The following is a 15,307-nucleotide window of genomic DNA, read 5'->3' as shown; positions in this document are numbered from 1 at the left end:
GATTTATGCGTATCCAGCATACCATCGCGTGATAGTACTTCATGATCGCACGCTCACGAATCCTTCTACTTTCATCCGTATACATGTTTCCGGTGATTAAGATTAAAATAGACAGAAAAGCGAGATGGGAGCAATACTCCTGTAAAAAGGTGTAACAAAAAATCATATTAAAATTATCCTGATAGGAAAATATCAGGAAGCAATATCTCTGCATACTCCGTGAACAAGCACATCAATGTACAACGTAAAAATAAATCCTATACGTAATAAATAACATAATTCAAAAAAAGAGCCAAAGAATAATTATATAGTGCACATATATTAATTGTAGAAAAGGACATTTAAATCTGTAAAAGCAATTAGAAAAATACTGTGTTGAAAAAAATTATATTCTGTCAGTACAACTTTAAAACAAAGTTCTACGTTGAACATAAAATAATAATATCATGTTACTAAAATCAATAATAACAAACGATGCTAACAAGTATCTAATATGGCAATGATGTCAATAAGAACACATTCTCTTAAAAACTGTAAAGAATTTGTTACAAAAAATAATACCTCAACCAGGGATCGCTCCTGAAATCTTCCGATTTTCCACGATGAGTTTTTTAATTACCAATTTTAATATTATTTATGCCCATGCAGGCCATAACTATGGTACATATATCTTTAAAAAGTTTATTTTATTCAAAAAACTAAATATCTTGTTTGAATCTATAACTCTGAAAAGAAATATGTTGTCAAAATTAAGATTAATAAAATTTTCATAATTATTAATCCTGTTATATCAAAAAAGATTGTAAATTAATCGTTACAAACAATTTATACTCGGAGATTGGATCTATCATATCTCTTGAGAACCCTGATAAAAGTGTTAGAAAGATTTGGATACAGATTTCGGACAAAAATAGATTTAGGCGGATAGAGAAAAAGAAAAAAAAGATGAAAAAAAATATAGTTAAAAAATTTTTTCGGATTTTTACCGGATTGTTCATTTCGATTAAAATTCGAGATTGAGGATTGAAAACCTTGTCCAGACGAGCCTTGGATACGTTTGGAGTCACGGATTGAAAAGGATTAAAAAAATTATCAGGCTAAGTTTTAGGTTCATTCGCATTGGACTCCTAGATTAAAAAAGATTGAATGACTGTTTCGGATTCATTCAGATAGAATTTGAAATTGATGCAATCCTTGCAAGGAATGAATTTGAGACAGTTATTCAATCTTTTTTAATCTAGGAGTCCATGCGAATGAACCTAAAACTTAGCCTGATATTTTTTTCAATCCTTGTAACCCAAAAGGATTACAAAGAGTAACACCAAATTTGGCTCATTTCTTGGACCTCGAATTTCAAACTTTTTTTTATGCCAAGTGTTATACTATATAATGGAACATTAATCCCAGAGAAATTTTAAGATGAGTATAAGCGCAATTCCGGAGATATAAAGGGTTGAAAATCATTATGGTTTCTCATAACACAGGACGTTGTTTTTACACTTCTTTTCTCTTGTTTGAATAAAAGTTACCATTTTCTATGTATTTTTGCGCGCTAAACACGAATTTGGTAAGCAAATTGCTCTATCACGTTAGATTTCTTAAAAAAATGTAAAAAATGATCATTTTTACCTTATTACGGCGTTAAAAAAATCTATTTCTATCTATCTAAAAATTTATCATTCATATTAAAAAAGCACCCCAATCTGTGAGAGACAAGAAGACTCACATTTAAAAAGCACTCCAATCTGTGAGAGGTAAGGGGACTATCAGTAGAAAAGTATCTCGATCTGTGAAACGCAGTGTCACGTGTCATTTCAACTCCATCTATCTCGGGGAGTTTTCATGCTAAACAAAAACTAAAGTCATATTTTAATCCGGATTAAAAATTCATAAGAAACAATGTTTCACTTTGTTATACAGGGTGTTCGTTAATGGTTGTACCCACTTTTTACCATAGAAGCCTGATTTACCGATGAATATGTATTACTAACATATTATTATATTAGAAATGCGTGCTCCTATGGTAAAACGTGGGGACAACCATTAATGATCACCCTGTATATATATATATATATATAAATATATTCAATAAATAGTTTTTTATGAATTTGGTCGCATTACTTATGGAACGCACCATGTATACATATTAGATAGATTTTTAGATAGATAGAAATAATTTTTTTAACGCCATGGTGATCGAGGTAAAAATGATCATTTTTGACACTTTTCTAAAAAATCTGATGTGATAGAGCAATTTGTTTAACAGATTCGTGTTCAGTGCGCAGAAATACATGGCAAATGGTAACTTTTATTCAAACAACAAAAAAAAGTCTATAAACAACGCTTTGTGTTATGAGAAACCGTTACATTCAAACTTTTATATCTCCGAAACCGTGCTTATGCTCATTTTAAAATTTCTCTGGGATTAATGTTCCATTATATAGTATTATTTGGCATAAAAAAAAGTTTGAAATTTGAGATCCAAGAAATGGACCAAAAAACAAGTCTTTTTGGCATCACTCTTTGATTCGGTTTAGAACGGACACAGATTTCGGAACTGTTCGTAAAAGTTCGGAAAAGTTCGCATTAAAATCCTATCCAAAACTTTTATCAGGGAGATTTATAAATTGAATTCGAATTTAATAAGGTCAAGTCGCCTATTATGGGATAGGCTCCTAATATGAGATAGAGCAAGGTTTCTGTTAAACTAATAAGCGTATGTGATTGATTCTATTATGAATGTATTATTCTTAGAGTGAAATCTAATAGAAAATTAGTAGAAAATTCATTATTAGGTCATGTGCGCAGTCCAAGTTTTTTCGAGATGAGTCTTTAAACCTTAATTGTTTATTATACACTCGTTAACAAAAAATAGGGTACACTTTTCAGACACTAAGAATTAGACTATTTTCAAATGGCTGTAGCTTGGCGAAAAAGCGTACCAGATAAAAAATGAAAAAACCATTTTGAAGCTTGAAGTTTCAATTTTAATGCTAAATAGACAGATTTTTAAAGTTCTTTTAATTTCCTTGTTTTATGCAGTAAAAAAGCATACTTTATTTTATTCCCTAAAATTTCGTATATTTGACACTTTGCAGCTCGACGAAAGAATTTTTTTTTAACAATTCAAGCGAAACTTTGTAAACTACAACATTTTGGTTCCAGAATGCTTTTTTTTTAAATCTACGATTTCTTTTGACCGAGTTACGTAACTTTGAAGCTAAATCTGCATTTTTTACAAATGATATCTGTACTTCGTGAAAAATTATCGTAGATAAAAAATGAAAAAAGCATTTTAAAGCTTGAAGTTCCAGCTTTAACATGCCATTAATAGTTTTCAAAAATTTTCTCAATTTCTCAGTTCTGTGCCCCAAAAAGTATACACTGCTTTGTCTTTAAAATTACGTATTTTTGAGAGCCTGTAGCTCAATAAAAAAATTTATTCTCGATAAATGCAATGCAAGTGCCATAAAGTATGACATTTTCTCTAGAACATGTTTTTCTTAAAATTTTTCTACGATTTTTTTTGACCGAGTTACAAGACTTTAAAGAAATACATTTTTTACAGTACATTTTTCCGAAAACTGACCGCGATATTAACATTACCCAATGTGCATCACGTAGAGGTTGCCGGCTGGATTTTTGCACATCGTGTGTGTGTGTGTGTGTGTGTGTATGTGTGTGCGCGCGCGCGCGCGCGCTTGTGTATGCGTGCGTGTGCGTGCGTGTGCGTGCGTGTGCGTGCGTGTGCGTGCGTGTGTGCATGCGTGCGTGTGTGTACATGTCACAGCTGAGATAAGGACACCGCATTTGTCACTTCTGCGTAACAAACTGCGGGATCCTTATCTCTGCTGTGACACGCACACGCACGCACGACGCATACGCACGCACACAGCACACAGCACACACACACACACACACACACACACACACACACACACACACACACGCACGCACGCACGCACGCACGCACGCACGCACGCACGCACGCACGCACGCACGCACGCACGCACGCACGCACGCACACATACGATGTGCAAAAATCCTACCGGCATCCTCTACGCGGTGCACATTGGGTAATGCTAAGTCGACGATCAGTTTTCGGAAAAATGTACTGTAAAAAATGTGTTTCTCCGAAGTCTTATAACTTGATCAAAAAAATCGTAAGAAAATTTAAAGAAAAGCATTTTGTAGAAAAACTGTCATACTTTATGGCACTTGCATTGCATTTGTCAAAAAAGAAATTTTTTATTGAGCTACAAGCTTTCAAAGATACGTAATTTTAAGGACAAATCAGTGTATCTTTTTTGAGGCACAAAACTGAGAAATTGAGAAAATTTTTGAAAACCATTAATTACATGTTAAAGCTGGAACTTTGAGCTTTAAAATGCTTTTTTCATTTTTTGTCTACGATGATTTTTCACAAAGTACGAATATTATTTGTAAAAAGTGCAGGTTTAGCTTCAAAGTTACGTAACTCGGTAAAAAAAAATCGTAGAGAAATTTTAAAAAAAGCATTCTGTAAGCAAAATATTGTAGTTTACAAAGCTTTGCTTGAATTGTTCGAAAAACATTCTTTTGTCGATTTGCAAAGTGTCAAAAATACAAAATTTTAAGGAACAAAACAAGGTGTGCGTAAAACAAGGAAGTTAAAAAAATTTTGAAAATCTGTCGATTCAGCGTTAAAGTTAAAACTTCAAGCTTCAAAATGCTTTTATCATTTTTTATCTGTAATGCTTTTTTGCTAAGATATAGCCATTTGAAAATAGCTAATTTTTGGTGTTTGGTTCCCTATTTTTTGTCGACGAGTGTATGTAAAAATTCCTAGACATGGTACTCAATACTCAGATAGCATGTTGATGTTATTTCTCATTTTGACGTTGAATTTCATCAAAGTTGTTAAAATGATAAGGTCCAACTTTATGTTCACGATGCACTGTCCTTCTCCTTTTTTTTATGTGTGAACAAAATGCTGGAACTACTCCGCGAGAGTGTGAGGCGATAGCGCAAATTTGAACGTCGGGCGAGCTACAGTTTGCCCGTAAAGACGCGATAAAGTGAGTGCGGGAAAGAGAAGAAGAAAGCGGAAGCGAGAGGGAGCGAGAGATAACGGAAGAGAGGATAGTATGTGGAATGAAGCACTGCGCGTCAATTTTGCAATGAAATGCACTGTTTAACCAGTCACAAAATTTATTTAATTAACGTCACAAAGGAGCAATATTCACTTCGAACTTGGGCGTTACACTTTTACTCGGGTCGCCTTAATTACGCGTATCAACGTCGCCGATGGCGCGGCGGAAATCACTGTACGCGCAAATAGTTTATCGTCGGATGCAACGGACGAATAAGGTTGACGGAGATTATGCGTTTAGACAAAACGTTTATATTTCCCGAGAACACTCATATTTCAAATTGCCCGAATACGGCGCTATTACGGCAATACAACTTAAACGGATATAAGAATTGCTATAACTCAGTTTTTTGCTCGAAACTCTCGGAGGTTTCTGGTTCGATTTGTCGCGAACAGCCGGTGATCCTAGTTTCCCGTCAAAGAAGGGAAACCCAGGATCAGAGAGCAGTCGAATAATCCGTGTTCGAGAACGCGATAACACGGTGATCGAGAGCAAATCTATAGAGAAAAACCAATAGCGAGAACACAAAAATAGAGTGCTCCGACTGAGAAGCTTCGAGAAGTTGACTTACGTATTTACTTAACTTAGAATATGTAATGAATGCTGACTCAAATAATGAGACGACATGAACGTTCCCTAGCATACAGCTCGCCTTGAAACCATCGTTTCAAAATAATGAGTTTAAGAGAGAAGGAAAGATGAGACGGATGGAGAGGTGGTCGATATGTTAGAGTGAACATAGATTGTTCACGCGGTATTGGAAGTCTGGACAGAGGAATGTTCCCGGACCAGCGTCTCGATGTCTACAGGCAAGAGACATATTTTAACAGTATGGCGCTTGTATTCCGCTTTCGTTGTTTTCACGGTTACGACGCGTGTTAGACCGTAAGGACGCGGGTGACATCGAGTAACGCGCGCTAATTTCTACTTGCATGGGGGAAGAAGAAGGTTGAGCAATAACACGGTTGACCGGACTCGAATCCCCGTGTTTCGACTCATTTCCACTTGACTCGTTGTGGGTCGAGTTAATATAATCGCCGTTGTCGGAATATACGGAATTAGGAAGGCCGCGTCGAGCGCAAAATTGCAAGAATGCCCCGAGAAAGGTCGGCATCGAATAGCCGTCTACGATCTCCAAATGGATAGCGCGGGTGGTCATGCAGACGAATATTGCGATATACGCTTTATGCGCGGCGTGTCCCTTGAAAGCGCTCTTATTGATAGAGGTCCGGCATAATCAATCCCACAATGGAGGAATGTGCGCGGGGCGGAAGATATTCGGACTTGCGGTAAATTTCCCATTTGTTGAGTAGGAACGGCGGCTCGCTCGCGCGCGTACACGACGCATTTGTTAATGACTGATCAAACGATATCTCGGCCTCGTAGCACCCAATACTCACAGCGCAACGCTGCGAGGGTGAGCTCCGGCGTGCAATAACTTTAAATGAAACTGTTGAATTAACAATTTGACGAGAAGATGAACCGCTAGGACAATTGGATGTTTTGTTTGATACGGAATCGACGCTTGCGACAACCGCCCGCCAACGCGAATTAATTTATCGTCGCCGATAAATGGAGCGAACGAGAGAAGCGAGCTCTTTTTGGAAAGCGGGAGTGGATTGAGAAGCACTAGTTTCTCCCAAGAAAACAAGTCCGTTTGTATTTGTGAGAAGATCAAAAATCCCGTGCAATTTGAATCTCGCGAGCTGAGAAGGCGATTGAGTGCATGTCACGCGCATTTTGCTGGTGCGTGGCGCGCGTTTATGGCAAATCGAATGATGTAACCGGTGATGCGAGTGAGCTACGGCCTCAAAGAATATCGTATCGCGAGATCCCACGGTTCGCAGGGCAATGCGAGATTCACGACGGCTGGTTTCTTTTGCTCCATCAACTCATTTGTTTGAGCAAGCTCGGGTGGATATGGCTACTCAAATATAGGACTCCGCAGTTAGTGAGGGCCGTTCCACCACAGAGGATGTGTCGCGAGTTGTAGTCCGGTGATTCTGCGAGACGCGCAATCTGCCGGATTGTTGCCGGCACGTACTTCCACGTAGCGGTTAAGAGACGCAATTGTATTTTAGACACACGATTAGACACAAAGGTCTTCCATTTGGAAGGGTCACCAACGCGAGAACGACCGTGGAGTCAGCCCAACAGAAGTAGAAACTCGCAGTGAGAAGAGTGTCTCTCACAAAGCTGAGCAGCTGAGACAACATAGCGGCGGCTAATTCCAATCTTGGAATGCTCAGCGACTTGATCGGAGCAACCTTAGATTTTACAATGAGAAGACTCGTGGCAACTTCGCCAGAGCGAGACAGAGTACGAATGTATATGGACGCCGCGTAGGCATGTGTGGATGCGTCAGTGAAGCCGTGCAGCTCGGTTTGAACCGTCTCGGACCCTTTCCGAATCCATCGGTCGAGCTGCAGACCGTCAAGTTCCGATAGCAAAGACTGAATGTTGCTCCAGCATTTGAGATACTCGTTAAGAAGAACCTTGTTCCAATTAAACTTTAAAAGCCACAATTGTTAAAGAAAGATTTTTGCTTTAATTGTGACTGGAGTACTCTAGCCTAGAGGATCAAAGAGTTTGGCAACGCACGACAGAATTGACCGCTTAGTATTCGGAGTGGACGACAAAAATGTGACATTAAACTGGAAAACGTCAAAGGAGGGACGCCAGGTAATGCCAAGAATTTTTAGATTTTTGTCAACTTGCAGCTTCTTGTCGCATGCAAGCCCGTGGTTTTCAACGGCGATATCGTCGAGTAGCTCAGCAGAGTTGCTCGACCATTTGCGGAGAGCGAAGTAACGTCGAGCTAGCAGCGAGCAAACTTATTCGCCAGTTTGCCATAAGAGTCGCAGATCGTCGGCCCCGAATAGGACGTTATAATATGTACTCGTAATATGAGATATTTATGGTATTCTTAATACAGTCCTAATCTTTGCATTTCTTTACACGTACTTTGCATTTCTTCACACGCACTTTCACAAACACTAATATCGTACCCTTTTTTTTGCTCGCTCAAGTACACGGTGATTGGTGGACTCGTGCTGTGGTGAGGGTATTCTACAATTTTGGCATTTTGCTCTTATCGCCCCATCGGCCAAAATTAAAAAGACTCTATTGTATGAGATGTAATCTGCACTCGCACCGCGAGTGTCGCAGTTATAGTTTGTATCTCATATTAAGGGGTTAGGCCACTGTAACGCACAAAGAAAACAGCCTATCTTTTACAAGAATTTATGGACATATAAAATTCAAGAGAGAAAATTCAAATAAATCACTTTATTGCTTATCTTTTATTGTTGAAATATTGATATTATCTTTTTTTATAAAAAATGGCAATACGTATCCGTAGAGGCTTTTTATTTTGATATCGTCACGAAATTTCTTCCATAATTTTTGACCTAGAATAAAAATCTTAAGATATTTTAAATCTAGATATGTTTTTCTGTGGAAGTACATACGGAAATCTCTTTTTCTCGTTTTTTGCAAAAATGATACACAAATGAAAAAATATTTTAGTTTTTGCCAAAAAAATGACGAAAAAATTATTTATAACAAAAAAGTTTACAGTGAAATTAAAATTCCGTATATACTTTTCTGTAAAATATTATTTTAAAGCTGCAGTTAAAATTTGAAGAAAAAACAGTAAAAATTTGACCGAGTTATCTTTCCGTCCTATTTGAAAAACATGGTTTCAAGAAAAACGCGTTTAAAGTTTCAATTAGTGTTTAAATATAGGAATTTTTTATTTACTTTCAGTTTGCAATGCCTGGAACATACAGTTGACCTTCTAAAGTTAAATTTTTCTCCTCTTCTTCCTTTTTGAACAATTTCAGAGACAACCAAGCTTCTTTTGCAGCAAAAGTCAGCGATCGTTCCGCAGCTGCTATTCGTCGTTCGTCGGCCTCCATGCAGAAACTGATTCCAATTGTGATGTCCAACACTTCCACAATCCTCATAATCAGGGCCGTCTTTCATATAATAGGGGCCTTAGGGCCTACACAAATTAAAAGGCCCTTTTTTAAAACATTTTTTAAAACAAGAATTAACATTTTAATAAAATAAGTATATTAATTATTAATTTTTGTTATTTCTAATATAAACGTTGCATTAAAACTGAAAGAGAATGCACACATATTTGGCAGCCTTTTGCATCAAATATTTATTAGAGGCTTCTTTTTGGATTTTTGACGAGTAAAATCTTCAATTACTTCCTCAAAGTCCAACTTCATTAATATATCACTTTCGATACTCATAAATAATAAATAATTTAACTTTTCGTGGGTCATAGAACTCCTAATTTCATTTTTTATTCGGCTTAGTTTGGAAAAAGCTATGTTATTATGCATATATTTTGTGATTATTCAGCTATTCAGTACATTTGCACATTTGCATCTTACACCATACCTTTCAACCAACTTCGGAATTATTAATTGTTATGGCTAAGTAGAACATAGTCAGGAAAAACTCCGAAGTCCATAGCGATTAGGCTGCATTTACATGAATGCGTAAATGCGATATAGGAAATTACTAGATTTTGGCGATCATCCATGCGAATAAACGTCACATTGTGAATGGCGCTTTAATTCTAAAATCCTTTTAACCAATGAGAATGCTATTTCGGAGAAATAGATTTCAGCTAAGACAATCTTATTGGTTGAAATAAACAAAGCATAAAAACTTTGTGTGATTCTCAAGCAAAGACATGCAGCGCAGCATGGCGCGCCGCGCGAAAACTTAAAATTCATATTAGCAATTACTTTTTATTTCATTATATTATTGAGAAATTTTTTTGTTTTGCTTTTACTTTTGGCTTAACAGTGGGGCCCTCTTTAACACGGGGCCCTGGGCCCAGGCCCATCGGGCCCATGCTTAAAAACGGCACTGCTTATAATATTTGTTAAGCCATCGTTGTAGACACACACAGCAGTATTACTGGCCATGTCGAGGACATGTTTGCCGCTGGACACAGATTTCGGAACTGTTGAGATAAATTGTTTTTGGCGCTTCAAAAACGAGTGGAAAGCAATGAACGCGTGCGTTTAATGCGTGCGTCTAAGTGATCGTCGTTTGTTCGTTCACTTCCCGCGCTCGCTCTCTGCGTGTGAACACGTTGTACGATCCACGTTGCGTTCCCGCTTACAATTAATAAACTGAAGTGTTTGTATAAAAATATCGTTCCCGATTGAGTATCTCCTTCTGCCTCTTTCACACCTCATAATTACACCAGAAACAGTTGCGTTGAAATTTTTGTTACTATTCTGTGTATAGCCGCCTATACACCGATTTAACACTTCATCATTGCTTAGTTCTTCATAAATTGGCTTCATTGAATCAAAAACTATTTGAGGAAGAGGTAGCTTGTGCTGGTAATCTTCCAAGGTATTAGTTGTCTTTGCTTTTTGCCATGTACACTAAGAATTTTCACCTAACTGACATTTAGTGTGCTGCCGATTTTTATTTGTCGACATCTTATAATAAAGCGTCACCCAGATACATTCTTCATTTTTTCTATGGAATTTGTATTTTGACTTATAGCAAGTCCATAATATACAGATAACTTATCAATAAGTTTACCTGTTAATTTACTTTTACCTCCAAGGGCTTTTACAGATTTTTTCAAATTTCGAAGACGAGTTTTCATTCAAGAAAGTTTCTAAAATTTCTTTCAACTAGTCGGTAATCAATCCCTTTGTTTGCATTCATATTGCCTATACTTTAAAATCTAGACTAAATGGCTGTACCTGCCGGCCGAATTCCCGTTGCCCCGGTGGATCGAGCAGCTGGAGCAGGGATTCGGCCGGCGGGTAAGGGAAACGCGAGGCTTGCCGACTTGGGGAGCGCACGCTTTTCCGCTTCTGTAGCAAGAGAATCGAATACTCATTAAAGAAAAAAGTGACTTTTAAACCGAGAGTTTTTATTTTGCCTACTCCGACCGCTGACACCGTGGAAAGGCTCTAAGTTCCTTAAAATTAAGGCAACCGAGCTTACGATACGAACATTGGTCCTTCGAGCCGGATCATTCCGATCTTTAAAATTACGGAGCAACGCGAGTTTGCGAGTGATTTGCGCTCATTGTACGAACCGCGTGGGCGCTCTCGTCGGAGTTGTGGCGATCTTTGTCACATCGCGCTTTGCGGCGTGACTTTTTTAATACACTTGTGAGTGCAGTCAACACAGATTGCCTGCTCGAGGCTTACTGCAGTGAACATCAAACGATAAGTGCGATCTTGTCGTACCAGTGATCAATGATTATCAACGCGCCTTACTTGCGTTGATCACGTGCTCTGTCTCTCTCTCTTTCTCTCTCTCTCTCTCTCTCTCTCTCTCACTCACTTTTTCTCTCTCTTTTTCTCGCTCTCGTGCTCGCCGACAGTGGCACACTCACGCGTCTTGCGTTGATCACGCGTTCTGTCTCTTTCTCTCACTCTCTCACTTTCTCTCTCTCTCTCTCTCTCTCTCTCGCTCTCTCGTGCTTGCCGCTAATAGCATACTCGCGCCTCTTACGCGCTCGCTATACTTCTCTTGCTCGCCGTCTATAGGATGCTCCCGTTGGTTACACGCATCTGATCACGCGCTCTTTCCCTCGCTCTTGTAGGCTGCTGCTGGAAATGCATATCCCGGAGTCGCCTTGCACCGCAACCGTACCCGGAGACGCCTTGAAACTATATTGGGCGTCTCGAAAGTGCGCGATATACTGCTCCGTTTCTTTGCATTCATGTTGCTAAGTGCAACCGCGTATTTAATCGGAGTTCGGCATAGCTATTTTGGAGACACTTGTTAAACAGCAAACTACGCAGGCCGGCTATATCTCTCGTATGTGGACGAATATGCAGAAACTCGGCCAGGCAAAGATTGATCAGCACGAAATTAAATCGCGCTTGACGCGGCTTGACAATTATTGGGAGCAGTTTTAAGAGCGACACTTTGAGCTGATCGTTCTCGAGGGTTTTAAGGCAAACGCGTATAATAAGAACAATGTCTTCATCATCACTAAAGAAAGTTACTTCTCCGTGCAAGCTCAGTTTTTGACAGCCTTATCTAAGAAACAACCGCCGGAGCGGAAGACCAATGAATCGGAAGCTGGTACGCAGCCACTTCTAAAACAACTGCATCTTTCAAAACTCGACCTTCCAAAGTTCTCGGGTGATCAACTCGCGTAGGAGGATTTCTGCAACCTCTTCAGCTTGCTCGTGCATAATGTGCCGGACATTTCCGCGGCGCAGAAATTGCAACTTCTGAGAAGCTGTCTCTCTGGGGAGGCAGCGGCGGTGGTGGCAAAGGCTCCAGTAACCGATGCCGCCTATGAGGGAGCGTGGAGCGCTCTGGTCGCTCGGTATGACAATCGGCGCATCTTGCTTTTCAGTCACATGCGTAACTTGCTGTCGTGCCCAGGTCTGTCTAAGGCGTCACCGGCGGAGCTTAAACGTTTGCTCAGAGTTGTGACGCAATCGATTCGAGCTTTCGCGTCGTTAAAGCGTCCCGTCGACAAGTGGGATGATTGGTTCGTGCACTTGCTCGTCACCAAGATGGATTCCCAAACACGTCTTCAGTGGGAGACCTCGCTGAGAAATTCGCGCAATTTTTCTTCCTTCCAGCAATTAAGAGACTGGATGGAAAATTGCATCCGAGCTCTGGAGGTAGCAAACCCAGATGTCTATCCTACCCGAGCCGCGCTCGCGTCGGGCTCCAGGACTGTCAAACCTGCGCGTGTCTCTGCGAATGTGGCTTCCACTTTCAAGCCAAAGCCGAACGGAAAGTTTCCGCTTTGCAGAGAGAATCACCTTCTCTCATACTGCGCCAAATACAAGGGCATGACCGTGGCTAACCGAGGCGAGTTGGCTAAAAAACTTAACTTGTGCCTCAGCTGCCTACGCACGGGGCATCGAGTAAACGCGGCGGCGGGTCAATGCCTGGTTTGTTCTGGTAAGTATCACATATCGCTTTACCTTTCAGTACGCTGCAAACCTCGAGTCGTCGGAGGGAGGTGAAATCGGCACGGTGACGACAGTAGCACTGCGACTACAAGCGTGGCTGCCCTGGCGGCGTCGACTGCGCCCACGGTTCTTCTGAAGACGGCTATGGTCACCTTGCTCTGTGACTCGGGGCACGCAATCAAAGTCGGAGCACTCCTGGACTCGGGTGCACAGTCAATCTTCGTAACGGAGTGGGTCGCGCAACAGTTGCACACTAGGTGACAGCGAGTAAACGTGACGGTTCTGGGTCTCCAGAAGGCTTGAATGGGCGTGGTTTTTTCTTCCTACAGGCTCATTGTAAGCTTTCCTAATAAGCCAAGCTTACGCCTCCCAACCAAAGCTCTGGTGCTTCGAAGCTTGACAAGCTTATTGCCGCCGGAGCGCGTGAGGACGATATCTTGGCCGCATCTCAGCGGGCTGGAGCTGGCGGATCCAGCCTACGACATCCCGGCCCCGGTCGATGCCGTGCTCGGCTCGGATGTCTATGATCTGATGATAAAACTGGTCCTGCGTCACGGACCATCGGGCTCTTCCTTTGCGCAGCTCACTGCGTTTGGTTAGGTACTGTCCGGACTGGCTCCGGTAGACCGTAGGACAACGGCCTCACATCGCATTTCGGTTAACTTTGCGCAAACTAACAAAGATCTGTCTCGCGTGGTTCAGCGCCTGTGGGAGTTAGAGGAGGTCAGTTCTCAGTCGCCTCCGACTCCTAACGAGATTTGGGCGGAGCAGTAATTTTGCTAGACGCATTCTAGGGATCTAATTGGACGCTACATTGTCCGTCTACCAAGGAGAAGAGAAGGAGAAGTCAAACTCGACGATTCACGTCAAGCTGAGATAACCATGCTCTTGAATTTTGAGCGCAGACTAGGCACGAAAACGGAGCTCCGTAAACGCTACGTCGACTTTATGGTCGAGTATTTAGCGTTTAGCCACATGGACTTAGTAAGTCCTGAAGCTCTCACCGCACGAGAGTCGTATTATTTGCCGCACCACGCGGTATTCAAGGCGGGAGACTCTTCTAATAAAATTCAAGTCATTTTTAGCTGGTTGTTTTCCACTACGTCGGGCTATTCGTTAAACAACACACTCCTGCCAGGACCACGTCTTCAGTCGGGTCTGTGGACCGTCTTGACGAGATGGCAACTTTTCCGCATCGGATTCATAGCCGATATTGTTAAGATGTTTTGGCAGATCTAAATCCATCCAGATGACGCTGACCTCCAGCGTATCTTATGGCGAGCGGACCCGTCTGAGGAAGTTCGCGATTACCGTTTTACCATCATCACTTATGGGACGGCTTCGGCGCCGTTCTTGACCTTGCGGACACTACAGCAGCTGGTTCAGGACAAATCATCCCGGTTTTCGAGGGGATCGGAAGCTCTCGGTCGCCATTCTTATGTGGATAACATTCTTGCAAGAGGTGATTCTCCCGATGAAGCCAGGGATGTCCAAGAGTAACTAAGTGCGCTCTTGCGCGCAGGGGGATTCGCCTTGAGCAAGTGGGCCTCTAATTAGGGGGATCTATGCCCTCGCTCGGATTAAGAGAAGAGACTTTTTTTTACTGAGGAGGCGGTGGGCGCCCTGGGCCAAAAATGTATAAAATATTAGAAAATACATATTTTTATCATATATAATATGGAAATACTGCAATCTGATATTAGCCACAAAAGTCGTGATAATAATAATGAAAAAGATATACTCAACAATTAGTAACTTAGATTCTAATAATTAAAAAAATTGTTCCAGTTCATTTCAGTTTGATTTCAGTTTAGCATAAAAAATATTCAAGGTTTTATACATTTTCGTATGAGTATATATTTTCATTACATATAGAAATATTTATTATTTATAAAAATGTATAATTATGTAATAAATAAAATAAATATATGTTATCAATTTTTATAAATACTTTGTTTTTTGTTATACAAATTTATCTTCAGATAAAATTGGTGAACTCAAACTGCTTAAAGCGCAAATTATTTTTATTATATTTGTGTAGGGTACGAGATCTACACTCAATGATTCTTTTATTATAGTAAAAGTACGTAGTTTTTGCATTTGTCTCTCAACATGAACACGAGATCTAGCTATGAGTATTGTCATTTAAGTTTTAACTAAACGCAATTGTTTTTTTTTTTTTTTTTTTTTAAAGGAAGAAATTATTGATCTTATTCTATAATTGGCACA

The 15,307-nt window shown here is 40.2% G+C and overlaps 1 protein-coding gene across 1 annotated transcript; it reads left to right on the top strand.

Moving 5' to 3' along the window:
* Window positions 1-13,222: 13,222 nt before the first annotated feature.
* LOC105199548 lies at window positions 13,223-14,578 on the top strand. The gene is made up of 5 exons (XM_011166694.1): window positions 13,223-13,335; window positions 13,408-13,673; window positions 13,761-13,848; window positions 13,909-14,234; window positions 14,328-14,578. The coding sequence occupies exons 1-5, from the start codon at window positions 13,223-13,225 to the stop codon at window positions 14,576-14,578; spliced, it is 1,044 nt and encodes a 347-aa protein (XP_011164996.1).
* Window positions 14,579-15,307: the final 729 nt, after the last annotated feature.

Source organism: Solenopsis invicta, chromosome 5 (genome assembly GCF_016802725.1).
Source record: "Solenopsis invicta isolate M01_SB chromosome 5, UNIL_Sinv_3.0, whole genome shotgun sequence".
Classification (NCBI taxonomy): domain Eukaryota; kingdom Metazoa; phylum Arthropoda; class Insecta; order Hymenoptera; family Formicidae; genus Solenopsis; species Solenopsis invicta.
The sequence above is the reverse complement of the archived record's forward strand: the minus strand, read 5'-3'. Positions and strand labels throughout refer to the sequence as shown.